The sequence below is a fragment of the Rhinatrema bivittatum genome, chromosome 8 (assembly GCF_901001135.1).
Source record: "Rhinatrema bivittatum chromosome 8, aRhiBiv1.1, whole genome shotgun sequence".
NCBI lineage: Eukaryota > Metazoa > Chordata > Amphibia > Gymnophiona > Rhinatrematidae > Rhinatrema > Rhinatrema bivittatum.
Window position 1 is genome coordinate 84,816,771 of NC_042622.1, and position 17,630 is coordinate 84,834,400.

The 17,630-nt window shown below is 42.8% G+C and overlaps 1 protein-coding gene across 2 annotated transcripts in view; it reads left to right on the forward strand.

The window, feature by feature from the left end:
* ABL1 (ABL proto-oncogene 1, non-receptor tyrosine kinase) overlaps nt 1-17,630 on the forward strand; it is a 243,872-nt gene that overhangs the window by 217,150 nt on the left and 9,092 nt on the right. For both annotated transcript variants that reach the window (XM_029611047.1, XM_029611048.1), the window contains exon 7: nt 4,706-4,890. In XM_029611047.1, the coding sequence (XP_029466907.1) occupies nt 4,706-4,890 (185 nt within the window). The remainder of the gene's footprint in view (nt 1-4,705; nt 4,891-17,630) is intronic.

Consider the following 17,630-nt stretch of genomic DNA (forward strand, 5'->3'; position numbering starts at 1 on the left):
AAGTCTTGACAACTCTAGTGCATATAATGCATCACAACAGGACCATAGAAGAAAACTCTTTGTGTCTAACTGATGCTTAAAGGACTTGTAACCCCTCGTAGCATGATTATACCTTTTTTTCCCCAAAGTACACCATTTCTACTCTAGAACTGATTTATTTCTGGTTAATAAAACTTGTTTATCTGGCATGCATAATTCCGATGTAGGTCTGTAATCTGGTCTGATCATGCTCCTTTTATGAGTTTACTATTCCACAAAAAGAGACAGGACCAATGGTTCTGGAGGCTGAATGATTCTCTATTGAATGACAGAGATATATATGAACAGTTGAAAGCTGAGATTAAAGAATATCTCCAGTTTAATGATGAGGATGACATCTCAGCACAGTTGATGTGGGACTGCCTTAAGGCAGTTCTTCGTGGTAAATTGATTTCCTAGGCTGTAGCTAAGAGGAAGGAGAAACAGAGGGGAAAGGGTTAGACTGTTCACTTCCATCAGAGATATAGAACTGTTGCATAAGACCACTGGGAATCCTAAATGGCTTAGGAAGCTGGAGGTTGAAAGAGGTACACTCGACACTTACAGATCGAAGCAATATCATCGCATAGAAAATGTGTGTCCAAACTGGGCACATGTGTTTTGAACGCTAATACATCCACCTCTCCTGGGTGCTCGATGCAGTAGGCAAATGATCCTCTGCGCTAAAAGGAACGCGTAACAGGTAATTTGTGTGTCCCTAGCGTTGTGCATCAGGAGCCCAGGAGACGTGGCTCTGTGCCCACAACAGCCTGGCCAGACCTCCTTCTCCACCCCCAGCAGGGCTGTTCCCAATTGGTCCTTTTCACTGACACTTGTCAGTGAAAGGATCAATCCCCTTTCAGGACAGCCTTCTGAAAGAGGATGGATGCTTTCACCAACGTGACAGTGAATGGACCAATCAGCAGTAAGTGAAGGAGTAAATAAATTAAGTGCCCGACACTTAATATTAATTTATTCACTCCTCACTTACTGCCAGCAGGAGTTCCAATTGGGCCTGACCTTGGGGATGAGGAACCACAGAAAGCAGGATTGTTTTTTTGTTGGGCCCTTGAGTGCGGCATGATTTTGCTTTTTGTGCTTCCTCCTACTTAGTATCATGATGATACTAAGTGAAGGAATCACAGAAAGCAGGATTTTTTTCAGTGAGCACTTGAGCTCCCAGGCAGGCGTTAAATTTGCCGAGTTAAAATGGGCACCTTGCCTGCATGGCAATTTTTGGCATCGCAGGGTAATAGGTAATAACCTTATCTATATGGCATTGCATGTGATGAGCACTATTAGCTATGCGCTCGATTGGAAGCGCATTTTGGACGTGCCAATCTCCCTATTTTAGTACGTCCATAGAGTGTTGCCTGGTACGATAGCTTGAGTGCACTATATTGCATCGGCCTGTTAGTGCTGAGGAAGTTCAATTTAAGATGGACCTTACTAAACAATCTTATTTTGAATTTGGTAATAAACAAAGTAGGTTTTTGGCATGGAAGGTTTTTTTTTTGTCAATAAGTCCTTAACCAAATTTCTAATCTTAAAAATTAGAAAGATAGACTGTTTAATAATGGTTTGTTAGATTTTATGGGGAATTATATTCTGCTGATGCTGATATTCATGATAAGGAAATTGATCAGTATTGGAATTAAATCACTATTCCATATCTGCCCTAGGAATATGCAGCCCAATTAGATAATGAGATTTTAAAGCAAGAAATCCTAGAGGCCATAGCTTCCTTTAAGAATAACAAATCTCCAAGGCTCAATGGCTTCACTGCAAAATTTTTATTTAAAAATTTCATGACCTATTTGTTCAACCTCTAGGGAAGCTATTTAACTCAGTTATCTTCTCCAAATTTACCAGCATCAATAAATCTGGCTAGAATGACTGTGATCCCTAAGCCTGGGAAAGATCCCATACTTTGTGGCTCATTTAGTCCTATATCGCTTTTGAATTTAGATTTAAAAATCTTGGCCAAAGTATTGGCTGCATGGTTAAATGGGGTGATTCCTGATTTGGTGATGGAGGATCAGTCTGGGTTTATACCCGGGGGGCAGGCAGCTGATAACATCAAGAAAATTTTAAATTTGATTTGATGGTGCACAGGGAGAATACCTGTGGTGCTTCACTCAAATGATGTTGAGAAGGCCTTTCATTGGGTGACCTGGGCCTTCATGTTCAAAGTATTACAGAAAGGGGGATTTGGTTCCAGTTTGAGACTAGAATTAAAGTTAATGGGAGTTATTTCAAATTTGTTTTGGTTGGATAGGGGTACTTGCAAAGGGTATCATCTCTCACCACTCTTATTTGCATCAGTGATGGAGCTCCTGGCTGAGAAAGTTAGACAGTTGTGGGATATTCATGGCATTAGGTGGGCCAACATATTTTTTAAATTTCCCTTTTCGCAGATGACCACCTTTTCACGATCATCAAACCTTTATTTACTTTACTTTTTTTTTAATGAGGGACTTGATAGCTTATGGTAAAGTTTGGGGTTTTAAGAGAATATGTGAAAATTGGAGGTATTAAATATAAACCTTGCCGGGGATCAGGATTATAGACTGAAGGATAGTTTTTCTTTCTCATGGACTTGTGATAGTATGGTATCTAGGGGTGCAACTGGAGGCAGATTGGCAGAAACTCATCAAACTGAATGCCCTTGATATCCAGAACAGTTCAGAATTTCACCTCTTGGGATCCCTTATAATTATGTTCTCCTGGCTTACACATATTGCTGTGGTTAAAATATCTTTATTGCCTAGGTAGTGGTACTTATTTCAGATCTTGTGCATTGCTATTCCTAATAAGCTTCTGAAATCCCTCTAGCAGAAGGTTTTTAGTTTTATTTGGAAATGCAGGCCTCCTTGTCTGTCCAGGAGAGTTATATACCAGAGGAAGGATTGTGAGGGTTGTCTGTACCCAACTTCAAACATTATTATGAGGCTGCAAAACTCGGGGTTTTCTGCAGTTACAACATGCTAACCTGTCCGAACAGTGAAGCTGCATACTGCAGAGCATATATTGTAAGGAGCCCTTAAACTCTTTAATATGGGCCCCAAATAACTGTGGAGCATTTTAAGTAAATTCCTAACCCATTTACTGCACTCTCCTTAAAGCTGTGAGGTACATATAGAGTAATGCTCACTGATCATAGAGACTATTCACCTTTAAATTCAATTGGATTTAATAAGGACTTTGTTCCAGGGACTGTCCTCTACATTTTGGAGATGAATGCAGCTGGAGTTGAGGCAGTTGTCAGATATTTCAGAATAAAGTAGCTTTATACTTTGAAGAGCTCATAGCTCTATTTAGGATGACGGATATGGACAGATTTGGATGCATCCAGTTACAGCATTACATGTTATCTAAAGAGATTAGTAGGGAGGTATCTAGGTATCTGAACCCATTTGAAATTTTATGGTCCAAATCTATAGGTAAAGGATTGATCTTTTAAAATATATACCTTTCTTTCCCTTGAGCTGGGTGTTAAAACTAAACATTTGATGGCTTGGGAGACAGATCTGTGACACAAGATATCATGGGATAACTCCTTTTGCTGTACTGCGAAAAGTTCTTTTTCAACCTTTTGTGGAAAACAGCTATAAGGTCCTCTTATGTTGATACCTAATACCAGTTAGGATACACATGATCTTTCTGTCCGTTACTGATATGTGTAGGTAGCAGTGTGATGAAATTAGGTTGTTGTTTCATATATGGTGGGGCTGTTTACATGTGCAGTCCTTTTGGGGTGTGGTCATATGCATGATTAAGGAGAGATGTTGGATGTGGAAATACCTCTAGACTCTTAAGCTTTTTCCTACTGAACTTTTGATGATAGAAGTAAAATTGTTAGCCCAAATAAATGAAATTGCAGCTCATTGGAGGAAAGTACTTGTGCCTTTATTGTTCACTCTAATTAAATGCATTTGGAAGGTGTTTTGTATGAGAATATTAACAGCTTTATGAAAAGACTTATTGCAGATGTTTTTAAATGTTTGGGAACTGTTTGTGAAATGGTGCCATGATAAGACCTAAATAATATGATCCTGTGAGCAGCAGTTTTTAGGGAGGAGAAGGATGGGGTTTGGATGGTTGGGATGTTTTGATGGGGTTATTTTACAAAACTCTCTGAACCTTGGCAATGGATTGTTGCTGCTGTTACTTTTGAAATGCTGAGCTTGTTATGTATTCATTATTGTTCAATAAAAACTAAATTTCTAAAAAAAAAAGAAATGTAAATCATTCTTACTTTACTGATTACTACAAACTTTATTTTTTTTTAAACAAAATTAATGTTGATTTTGTAAATTTTATATACCATCAAACAATGTAGCAAAGGGAATAGGGAGCATAACTTTTATAATTGGCAGAATAGCTGAACTAAAAAGTTAATTAATTGTTAGTGTTCAGTATCCCAGTATACTGCAGTTAAAGAAAATCAAGTTACATATCTGTGTACAGCAGATTATAGAAAGCATTTACATGGATTAAAATATTAACATACCAACCTAGATTGCGCTTCCACCATTAACCTGCTGATACTGATGACTCCGTTGGTTTCTGCAGAGTTTCAGCCTGTTGGTGCCAACTCAGCTAACATATGGCTTGCAGTGTCACTAGATTAAGCTACTTATTGTAGAAGTCATCATTCTTCCTTGTCCTTCTGTTTTCCACTTAGGGACCTGGCTGCCAGGAACTGCTTGGTAGGAGAGAACCATTTGGTGAAGGTGGCAGATTTTGGCTTGAGCAGGCTGATGACAGGGGATACATACACTGCCCATGCTGGAGCCAAGTTCCCCATTAAGTGGACAGCACCTGAAAGTCTGGCTTACAACAAGTTCTCAATCAAGTCTGATGTCTGGGGTAAGGGTTTCCTTGCATACATTTTTGCATTGTGTGTATGCATTTAGCTTCTTTTCTTCATGATGTAGCTTGCACAACAGTTGACTTGGAAAAGCCAAACCTTTTATTCAATCCAGCTGTCTACCTGTGTCATTGCAAAGTAAGCAAATGCAGTCCTGCTAACCTTGAACTCAGGGATGCGTTACCAAATGTCTTCCCTCCAGCCAGATTAGTAGAGATACCTGATGAGGTCTTTAAAAAGGTTGAGGGATGTCTCTGAAGATTTGTTTGGACTGGTGAAGGACCTAGGATATGATTTATTACTTTGCAGAGATCATGGAAACATGGGGGATTGGATATGGCAAATTTAAAATGATATTTTTGGGCCTTGGAATTGACACAAGCTATGATGGCAAAAAAGGGATTGTACCCTCGAACTGGACTTTGCCTTTCCTAAGTTGAGCGACAGAACAAGAGGAAGGGTTGTTTACATACTCTGAGGTTGATTATTGCAGTATGGAATAAGGTGCATTAGTGTGTGGAAGTAGGGAGAGTGCTCTATATTTAATCCTCTCAAGAATAATAAGATTTCCAGATCTGTTAAAATTTGAATTAGCATTTCAGAACAGAAGGAAGTTATACTTCAGTGCAGCTTTATAGTGAGAACTCTCTCAAGTTCTCTAACAATCGAAGAATGAGTTAAATATTTTATATAGATATTTCTTTAGGTATCTGCAATTGCAACATTTGTTAGGTGCGGTTTTATGTTGAACTAGAAAGGTCCTATCACTGTCTTCCTTTGAGATGGTGGTGGTAAAATGTAGATTTAAACAACCTCAGCTTTTTATGATATCCTGAGAGATGATGAGCAGAAGTACATGCAGTAATGGTGTAATCTTTCCCGATTTTTGGTGCAACCTTCCCAGTAAGGGAGAACAAGGCCATAGCAGAGAGATTAAATGATTTCTTTGCTTCAGTCTTTACTGAGGAAGATGTAAAGCAGATACCCAAGCCAGAAGTGGTATTTAAAGGTGATGATTCGGAGGAGCTGAAACAAATGGCAGTGAACCTGGAAGATGTAATAGAGCAAATTGACAAACTAAAGAATAACAAATCTGGACCAGATGGTATACATCCCAGAATGCAGAAAGAACTGAAAAATGAAATTGTAGACCTACTGTTGTTAATCTGATTTTAATAATTGTATACAGCTACAGTATCTGAAGATTGGAGGGTGGCCAATGTAACACCAGGTTTTAAAAAGGGTTCCGGGGTTGATCCAAGAAATTACAGATCGATGAGCCAGATGTTGGTGCTGGGAAAAAATGATTGAAACTATTATAAGGAACAAACTTGCTGAACATAGTTTTAATGGGACAAAAGCAACAAATTTAGCCATGGGAAGTCTTGCCTCACCAATCTGTGCTACATTTTTTTGAAGGCATGAAAAAACATTGATAAAGGTGAGCCAGTTGATTCAGTGTATCTGGACTTTCAGAAAGTGTTTGACAAAGTACTTTATGAAAGACTCTTGAGGAAATGTTATAGGATAGGAGGCAATATTCTATTGTGAATTTGAGAACTGGTTAAAAGAAAATAGAGATTAGGGCTAAATGGTCAATTTTCTCAATGAAGAAAGGTGAATAGTGGAGTGCCCCAGGGATCTGTACTGGGATTACTGATTTTTAACAATTTATAAATGACCTAGATATGGGAACAGTGAGTGAGGTGATCAGATTTGCTGATAAAAAATTGTTCAATGTTGAGAAATTGTAAGAGGACCTTGCAATACTGGGAGACTGGACATCTGGTTGGCAGATGAAATTTAATGTGAACAAGTGCATAGTGATGCATGTAAGGAAGAGCAACCCAAATTATATTTACACAATGCAAGATTTTCCATTGGGAATCACCACCCAGAAAAATGATCTAGGTGTCATCATTGATATGTTGAAATTCTATGCTCAGTGTGCAGTGGCAGCCAAGAAAGCAAATAGAATGCTAAGAATTATTAGGAAAGGAATGGACTTGGGGAAATCTACTGCTTATCTCAGATAAGCAGCATGGAATCTATCAACCTTTTGGCATCCTGCTAGGTACTTGTGACCTGGGTTGGCTACTGTTTGAAAGAGGATACTGGACTTGATGGACCTTTGGTCTGACCCAGTATGACAAATCTTATGTTCTTATGCCTTCAAAACTAGTTTAACACTAACCTTATTCATATAGGGGTAGATTTTATAAATTTACGCGCGCGCGAACAAAAAAGTACGCTGGATTTTATAAGATACGCACGTAGCCGCGCGTATCTTATAAAATTCGGGGTCGGCGCACGCAAGGGGGTGCACATTTGTGCAACTTGCGCGCGCCGGGCGCGGCCTCGGAGGAAACTTTCTTTCTACCCCCCCACACCTTCCCTTCCCCTGCCTAACCCATCCCCCCGGCCCTATCTAGACACCCCCCCCTACCTTTATCGGAAAAGTTACTACTGCCCTGAGGCAGTAGTAACTTGTGCGCGCCGGTGCAGCAGGCCCCGACACAGGCCGCTGTGTCGGGACACTCGGCCACACCCCTGGACACGCCCCTGATCCCAAACCATGCCCCCCTGGCCACGCCCCCGACTGCCCCTTTTTGCAAGCCCCGGGACTTACGCGCGTCCCAGGGCTTGCACGCGCCGCAGAGCCTATGCAAAATAGGCTCGGCACGCGCAGGGGGGGTTTGGGGTAGGTTTTCGGGGGGTACGCGCGTATCTTAAGCGCGTACCCCTTTGAAAATCTACCCCATATTTTGTTTTACTCCAGGGATTGTACAAATTAAGAGTGTAAGGATTTGCTAGATAGTTCCACGCTTTGTAAATTGTATGACACTATGAATGTATCTGTTGGTATTAACTTTTTTTTTTTTTAATACATCAGTTATTAACAGTATTATAATTCCACTAAATCCATTAATCTTCTTAGAATGTTAAAGAAGTTGAGGGTTTTGGACCCTCCTAAAATTTTGGGGGTGGTACTAGCTTTAGCACAAAGGAAGATTGCTTTACATTGCAAAGAACTGAAAAGGCCCTCTAGAAAAATTTGGAATTTGGATATTTTAAATGTTATCCCGGAAAAGAGCACATAGTTGTGTAGATATCTATATTATTATATACATATCTATCTGTTATACCATGCTTTGAACACAAAGTTGAAAGCTGCATGTAACTAAAGTGAAATTTATTCTTACCTGATAATTTCCTTTCCTGGAGTTCAATCAGACCAGTCCAGACATATGGGTTATGTCCACCAACCAGCAGATGGAGATAGAGACTAATAATTTTGCTGATGTCACTTCGTATAAGCTCTTGTGCTGACCTCACTCAGCTTGTCAGTATCTTGAAATAAACTCCCCCTCCCCCTGAACCAGGAACTTTCAGGAAATCTGAAAACTAACAACAAATAGAACAATGGAACATACAATATATGAAATAAGACAACAAAATAGTATTAAATACCACACTTACCCAAAATGCTTTACCCGAATAACATGAAAACAGCTGTTCATGTTTGGCAGAATAATGCGGATCTTGGTGTGGTCTGGCTGGGCTCAAGGTAGGAAAATTATCAGGTAAGATTTAATTTCATCTTCCTCTTCAGCCAGCCAGACCAGTCCAAATGCATGGGACATACCAAAGCTATTTTTCATGAGGGTGGGACCCTTCCAAACACACTCTCAAGATTCCTGACCCAAAAGAAGCCTCTTCTCTGGCCCGAACATCCAGCCGATAATGTTTTGAGAAGGAATGCAAGAAAGAGCAAGTTGCTGCCTTACAAATCTGCAATGGGAAAACCAACCTCAGCTCTACCCACAATGCCACCTGAGCTCTTGTCGAATGTGCTGTCAAAGCCTTAAGGAAACAAAATACTTTATGTAAGAGCTTTTACAATCTCTTTAATCCAGCACACCAAAAAAGCTTTAGAAGCTGCCTCACCTTTCTTCACATCACCAAACAGAACGAACAAATGATTTTATTTTACTTTATTAAAATGTATTAATTGCTTACAGCACTAGGCTGTAGGTGACTTACAGATTACGTACATAATTAAAAGACCTACAAAGAAAAATAAAACACTCAAACATGGAAGGCAACAAACAAAACAGTACAAAAATTTAAAACGATCCGATTTTCTAAATGAATTTGTGACTTTCAAGTAGTGTAGCGACTCTCCTGACATCTAAATGATGTAGTTGTGCATACTCGACTACATACTCCTCTTTACTGAAGGATGGAAGACAAGCCACCTGATTAAGATGAAAAGAGGAAATCACTTGTGGTAGAAAGGGAGGAACTGTCCTTATCTTTACTATCTCAGCAGAGAATATCAAAAAGGTTCATGATACAAAAGTGTCTGCAATTTAGAAATGTCTCTTAAGAGTAATAAGCTTCACAGAAGTCTTTCTTAAAGGTTTGTGGGGGAAACCGGACAGAGATGACACCACCACCTTCAAATTCCAAGAAGGACTGTCATTACTATCACCCAAGGGAGACTTCAGATCCATTCTCCTCTCCTATCTTGGACACCAACGACTAAGATAGACTTTGTTTTTGCTTGAGCACACAAAGCCTTATCATGTAATCCTGCGACAGTGGATCCCACGGGACAAAAAGATCTTCTGCACAGATCTCATGTGTGCCCTCACCTAAGGAATCAAATCCAAGGCTGTTACCATGGAACATAAGAACATGCCATACTGGGTCAGACTAAGGGTCCATCAAGTCCAGTATCCTGTTTCCAACAGAGACCAATCCAGGCCATAAGAACCTGGCAAGTACCCAAAAACTAAGTCTATTCCATTTTACTGTTGCTAGTAATAGCAGTGGCTATTTTCTAAGTCAACTTGATTAATAGCAGTTAATGGACTTCTCCTTCAAGAACTTATCCAATCCTTTTTTAAACACAACTACACTAACTGCACTAACCACATCCTCTGGCAACAAATTCCAGAGTTTAATTGTGTGTTGAATGAAAAAGAACTTTCTCTGATTAGTTTTAAATGTGCCACATGCTAACTTCATGGAGTGCCCCCCTAGTCTTTCTGTTATCTGAAAGAGTAAATAACGATTCACATTTACCCGTTCTAGACCCCTCATGATTTTAAACACCTCTTTCATATCCCCTCTCAGCCGTCTGTTCTCCAAGCTGAAAAGTCTTAATCTCTTTAGTCTTTCCTCATAGGGGAGCTGTTCCATTCCCTTTGTCATTTTGGTCGCCCTTCTCTGTACCTTCTCCATCGCAACTATATCTTTTTTGAGATGCGGCGACCAGAATTGTACACAGTATTCAAGGTGGGGTCTCACCATGGAGCGATACAGAGGCATTATGACATTTTCCGTTTTATTCACCATTCCCTTTCTAATAATTCCCAACATTCTGTTTGCTTTTTTGACTGCCGCAGCACACTGAACCGATGATTTCAATGTGTCATCCACTATGACGCCTAGATCTCTTTCTTGATTGGTAGCTCCTAATATGGAACCTAACATTGTGTAACTGTAGCATCGGTTATTTTTCCCTATATACATCACCTTGCACTTATCCACATTAAATTTCATCTGCCATTTCGATGCCCAGTTTTCCAGGCTCACAAGGTCTTCCTGTAATTTATCACAATCTGCTTGTGATTTAACTACTCTGAATAATTTTGTATCATCTGCAAATTTGATTATCTCACTCGTCATATTTCTTTCCAGATCATTTATAAATATATTGAAAAGTATGGGTCCCAATACAGATCCTTGAGGCACTCCACTGCCCACTCCCTTCCACTGAGAAAATTTTCCATTTAATTCTACTCTGTTTCCTGTCTTTTAGCCAGTTTGTAATCCACGAAAGGACATCACCACCTATCCCATGACTTTTTACTTTTCCTAGAAGCCTCTCATGAGGAACTTTGTCAAACGCCTTCTGAAAATCCAAATACACTACATCTACTGGTTCACCTTTATCTACATGTTTATTAACTCCTTCAAAAAAGTGAAGCAGATTTGTGAGGCAAGACTTGTCTTGGGTAAAGCCATGCTGACTTTGTTCATTAAACCATGCCTTTCTATATGTTCTGTGATTTTGATATTTAGAACACTTTCCACTATTTTTCCTGGCACTGAAGTCAGGCTAACCGGTCTGTAGTTTCCCAGATCGCCCCTTGAGCCCTTTTTAAATATTGAGGTTACATTAGCCACCCTCCAGTCTTCAGGTACAATGGATGATTTTAATGATAGGTTACAAATTTTTACTAATAGGTCTGAAATTTCATTTTTTAGTTCCTTCAGAACCCTGGTGTGTATACCATCTGATCCAGGTGTTTGGGTAATTGCCAGGTTCTTTGGACTGGTTTTGGCCTCTGTTGGAAACAGGATGCTGGGCTTGATGGACCCTTGGTCTGACCCAGCATGGCAATTTCTTATGTTCTTATGTACTACTCTTCAGTTTGTCAATCAGGCCTACCACATCTTTTAGGTTCACCGTGATTTGGTTCAGTCCATCTGAATCATTACCCATGAAAACCTTCTCCGGTATGGGTACCTCCTCAACATCCTTGTCAGTAAACACTGAAGCAAAGAAATCATTTAATCTTTCCGCGAGATGGCCTTATCTTCTCTAAGTGCCCCTTTAACCCTTCGATCATCTAACGGTCCAACTGACTCCCTCACAGGCTTTCTGCTTTGGATATATTTTTAAAAGTTTTTTTACTGTGAGTTTTTGCCTCTACGGCCAACTTCTTTTCAAATTCTCTCTTAGCCTGTCTTATCAATGTCTTACATTTAACTTGCCAATGCTTATGCATTATCCTATTTTTTTCTGTTAGATCCTTCTTCCAATTTTTGAATGAAGATCTTTTGGCTAAAATAGCTTCTTTCACCTCCCCTTTTAACCATGCCGGTAATCATTTTGCCTTCTTTCCACCTTTCTTAATGTGTGGAATACATGTGGTCTGTGCTTCTAGGATGTATTTTTAACAATGACTACGCCTCTTGTACACTTTTTACATTTTTAGCTGCTCCTTTCAATTTTTTTCTAACTATTTTTCTCATTTTATCAAAGTTTCCCTTTTGAAAGTTTAGCACGAGAGCTGTGGATTTCCTTACTGTCCCCCTTCCAGTCATTAATTCAAATTTGATCATATTATGATCTCTATTGCCAAGCGGCCCCCACCATCGTTACCTCTCTCACCAAATCCTGTGCTCCACTGAGAATTAGATCTAAACTTGCTCCTTCTCTTGTCTGTTCCTGAACCAATTGTCCATAAAACTGTCATTTGTTCCATCCAGGATCTATATCTCTCTAGCATGTCTCGATGATACATTTACCCAGTCAATATTGGGGTAATTGAAATCTCCCATTATTACCGCACTACCAATTTGGTTAGCTTCCCTAATTTCTCTTAGCATTTCACTGTCAGTCTCACCATCTTGATCAGGTGGACGGTAGTATACTCCTATCATTATACTCTTCCCCAACACACAAGGGATTTCTGCCCATAAAGATTCAATTGTGCATTTAGTCTCATGCAGGATGTTTATCCTGTTGGACTCTATGCCATCCCGGACATAAAGCGCTACACCGCCTCCAGCCAGAGTGACTCACTGCTCTCTTGAGTAACAAATGTTGGTACCTAATCAAACCAAATCACACTACCTTAATACTTTTCCAAGGTGAGTAACTGAACTGAACTTTTCAACTTTTTTACTTAGGTATACACTGCTCCTAGCTTATTTCTAGCTTCTGGCTACTTTTTTCTTTTTTTTTTAATATACAGGTTTGCTTTCTTTTGAAGATGTAATATTCGTTATAGGCTGGTTCATTCTACTCTGGAGTCTGTGACACAGAGACTTTGAAGTTCATTGGAAAGGAATTACCCCTGTGGCGCTTGTGACATGCGCGCTCAGGCTTTAACGGCTTGCCAGTCGCGTCATCCTGATTCAAATCGCATTATTTTTTTTGAAAGGTCACACTACCTGTAATTCAGAAAGGGTGATTTATGCGATTCAATTTCCATTTGGTTTGGTTTACATAGGACGCATAAAGCGAAAAATACGTGTACCTCTGACTGAACACACGCGTTTCATTAAGACGTTGAAGATGACAGCTCCAATGGTAACACATTGTGTACAAAAGGCCTACCAGTTTCAGGATTTAAAGTGGACTATTTTGGAACAGGTTTATGTACCTGTCCATGGGAGTGATATCCAGATTCGTTTGAATAAACATGAACAATTTTGGATTTTTAAATTGGACTCTGTACAACTGCGAGGTCTCAATGAACTGATTAATTGGTATTCTCACAGGACAAGCAGGATGGTAGTCCTCACAAATGGGTGACATTGAGGATGGAGCCCACCACGGAAAACTTCTGTCAAAGTTTAAACAGAACTTTGACTGGCCCCTACTGGGCATGCCCAGGAAGGCACTGACCCTGCAGCCAGCAGGGGTCTCCCTTCAGTCTTCTTTTTTCCACGCAGCAGTTGCCACGCGGTGAAAGGAGCTCTCTAACCACGTTCCTGACAGGAATTTGGAAATTAATTTCCTAAGAAAATTTGCCCCTCAGGGGTCTCCCTTCGACAAATTTTTAGTCATCTTACGGAACCCGGTAAGTTTTTTGCCTTTTCCATCGACTACCGTCGATTTTGGCCCTCGAGGCCTGTTGGCACTTACCGATCCCCAGCCTAAATTTTGGCTTCCAGCCATGGCAACAGGGTTCCGTCGTTGTCCGGATTGTACCCGGACTATGTCCATCACAGACCCCCACAGGGTTTGTGTAATGTGTTTGGGTAGTGAGCATGATGTCCTGACTTGCACCAAATGTGCCTTAATGACACCCAAAGGTCGCAAAGCCAGGATGGAGAAGATGGGGCTCCTCTTCCATGCACCCACCCCAACGCCATCGATAGCATCGACGTCCTCGGAACCGGCACCGTCGAAGTTGTACCACCATCGTCAACCCTCCGGTGACCGTCCACCATCGATCGCTTCTCGGCCGTCGACTCCTGTCCCTTCCCCGGATGGGCGAGGGGATCGGAAAGAAAAGCATCGCCATCGACGGCACAAGTCTCGGTCTGTCGAGGATCCACAGCCATCGACCTCCGCTCAAGCCGAGCCACCGACAAAGAAGCCGCGAACAGACCGGACACCCTCCACGTCTCGTTCGCCGGCATCGAGGAAACCCTCACCCTCTCGGGGTGTGGGGGCCGTGATCCCACCGGTTACGGTGGTCCCTCCGGCCCTGCCTCAGCCTCCCTCTCCCGTCGAGCCGGGTATGGTTACCCCTGGTCTCCGGGCAGAACTGGACCGGCTGGTCCAGGAGGCCATCGAGAAAGCGATGAAGAAATTACAACCTCCATCGGCACCGTCTCCGGCACCGGTTCCAGTGCCGCCCCCGGCACCGATGCCGGCACCGGCTTCGCCACCGAGGAGGGAACCGTCCACCGAGCCGTTGGTGCAAGCGCTAGCACCGCTACTGAGCCGCATGGAGGCACTCATGACGGCCCTTCCATCGGTGATTCCAGTGCCATCGACAACACCACCGTCTCCAACTGGTTTCTCATCGGCAGGAGAAACACCGTTTCAACTTCCCCCTTCCGGGGTAGTTCCATCGGTACCTTCTGGTATTTCTCCACCGATTTATCCTTCGGCTCCATCGATTCCGCGCCAGGCACCGATTCCATCGGCAGCACCGAAGCCATCGATGCCATTTCTGGTTCCACCTACCGCACCGATTCCACCTCGGTTTCCATCGATGCCTTCAGAGCCTCAGCCAGGTTCATCAGGGCTACAAGCCCCACATGATCCCTACGATACCTGGGGTGATGATGATGATACTTCTTCTGACACAGATTTGCCTTCGCCACCTTCTCCTACAGAGAGTAGAAAAAGATCTCCTCCTGAGGATCTATCTTTCATTAATTTTGTGAAAGAGATGTCAGAAGTTGTACCTTTTCAACTACAATCTGAAGCTGATGACAGACACCAGATGATGGAACTGCTTCAATTTCTGGATGCTCCAAAAATCATCGCTTCTATTCCTATTCACCAGGTGTTTTTGGATCTGCTCAAGAAAAACTGGGAATCTCCTTCCTCTGTTTCCCCAGTCAACAAGAAGGCTGACTCCACATACCTTGTCCAGTCAGCACCAGGTTTTCAAAAGCCTCAACTGGATCATCGCTCTGTTGTGGTTGAGTCCGCACAAAAGAAGGCCAAGCGTCTGAAACCACATTCTTCTACTCCACCTACCAAGGACAATAAATTCCTGGATAGTGTGGGACGAAAGGTATATCATGGAGCTATGTTGATTTCACGCATAGCTTCATATCAACTTTACATTACGCAGTACAACAGAGCCATCCTTAAGCAGATGCAAGACTATGCTGACACATTACCAGACCAATACCAACCGCAGCTTCAAGCCCTTCTTCACAAAGGATTTGAGGCAGGGAAGCACGACATCAGAACTGCCTATGACATATTTGATGCTTCCACGAAGGTTTCAGCCACAGCCATCTCAGCCAGACGTTGGGCTTGGTTAAAATCCTCCAACCTTCGTCCAGAGGTCCAAGATCGTCTTGCTGATTTACCCTGCTTAGGCGACAATTTGTTTGGAGAGCAAATTCAACAGATTGTGGCGGAGTTAAAAGACCACCATGAGACGTTGAAACAACTCTCATCTGTCCCGCCTGAGGTGTCCTCCAAGCAACCACCAAAGAAGGACTCTAAGAAGTCGTTCTTTCGACCACGTCGCTACTTTCCTCCATCGGCTAGGGCTCGTCCTGCACGGTCCTCCAGCAGACCTCAGCCTCGTCAGCCGAGAAAGCAAAGACCTACTGTAGCCCCACCTCCTGGGCCTACGGCGGGCCTTTGACTTCCCTGTACTGAGCACATGCCAAATCCCTCTTCCACACATCCCTGTGGGAGGTCATCTGTACCACTTTTTACACCGTTGGAAACAGATCACCTCAGATCAGTGGGTGCTAGCAATTATCGCACAGGGTTACCACCTCAACTTCATAACTCTTCCGCCAGACTCCCCGCCCCTTCAGGCATGGAGTCTAACCAGCCATTTGACTCAATTACAACAAGAAGTATCCCTTCTTCTACAATCAAATGCTATAGAACCCGTCCCTCCTTGTCAACAAGGGAAAGGATTCTATTCCAGATACTTCCTCATACCAAAGAAATCAGGGGGACTACGTCCAATTCTGGACCTTCGAGCCCTCAACAAGTATCTGCAAAAAGAAAAGTTCAAGATGGTAACCCTGGGCGCCTTGCTCCCTCTCTTACGAAAGGGGGATTGGCTGTGCTCTCTCGACCTCAAGGACGCTTATACCCACATTGCGATAACACAATCTCATCGCAAGTATCTGCGTTTTCTGATAGGCCACGACCATTATCAATACCGGGTACTACCTTTCGGGCTGGCATCTGCTCCACGGGTCTTTACCAAATGTCTCGTAGTGGTAGCAGCATTCCTCAGGAAGGAAGGTGTCCACGTCTACCCCTATCTGGACGATTGGCTAATCAGGGCCTCCACCCCTCAACTTGCTCAATCCTCCCTGAAGTTGACAATTCACACACTCCTTTCCTTGGGGTTTCTTGTCAATTACGAGAAATCTTGCTTAGTCCCATCTCAAACCTTATCCTTCATTGGAGCAGACTTGGACACCTTACAGGCAAAAGCCTACCTTCCACTTCAACGAGTTCAAACGCTCATGTCCCTAGCTCGCCAGCTCCAGTCTCAACACACTGCCACAGCTCGCCAATTCCTCATCCTCCTAGGACACATGGCATCTTCGGTTCAAGTCACTCCCTTGACCCGACTAGCCATGAGAGTAACACAATGGACTCTACGACACCAATGGATTCAGGCTTTCAGCCTCTGTCCTCCATTGTCACAGTTACACAAGCGCTACGCCTGTCTTTAACCTGGTGGACAACTCAAGTCAACCTCCTTCAAGGCTTACCCTTTCTCCTACCAGATCCACAGGTAATCCTAACCACCAATGCTTCCCACATCGGTTGGGGGGCCCATGTGGACGAATTGCAAACCCAAGGGTTATGGTCACCAGAGGAAGCCGAACACCAGATAAATTTCTTGGAACTTCGAGCAATCCGCTACGCGCTCAGAACTTTCAAAGATCATCTATCGAATCAGATAATCTTAATCCAGACAGACAACCAAGTGGCCATGTGGTACATAAACAAGCAGGGAGGCACAGGCTCCTTCCTTCTGTGTCAGGAAGCTGCGCAGATTTGGGCAGAAGCCCTCTCCCATTCCATGTACCTCAAGGCCACTTACTTGCCGGGAGTAGACAATGTATTGGCAGACCGGCTGAGCCGTGTCTTCAAACCACACGAGTGGTCACTCGATCCTCTGGTAGTGACCTCTCTGTTCCACAAGTGGGGTTTTCCCCGCATAGACCTCTTTGCGTCCCCTCAGAACCACAAAGTGGACGATTACTGCTCTCTCAGTCGGAGCCAGCACTCTCAGCCCAGGGATGCCTTCTCCCTCAAGTGGACGACAGGTCTGCTTTATGCATTCCCTCCACTTCCTCTTCTGTCAAGGACTCTCGTGAAGCTTCGCCAGGACGGAGGAACCATGATCCTGATAGCACCCCACTGGCCACGCCAAGTGTGGTTTCCCATACTCCAGGATCTCTCCATCCGCAGGCACATCCCTCTGGGAACGGATCAGCATCTGCTCACTCAAAACGACGGATGCCTCCTCCATCC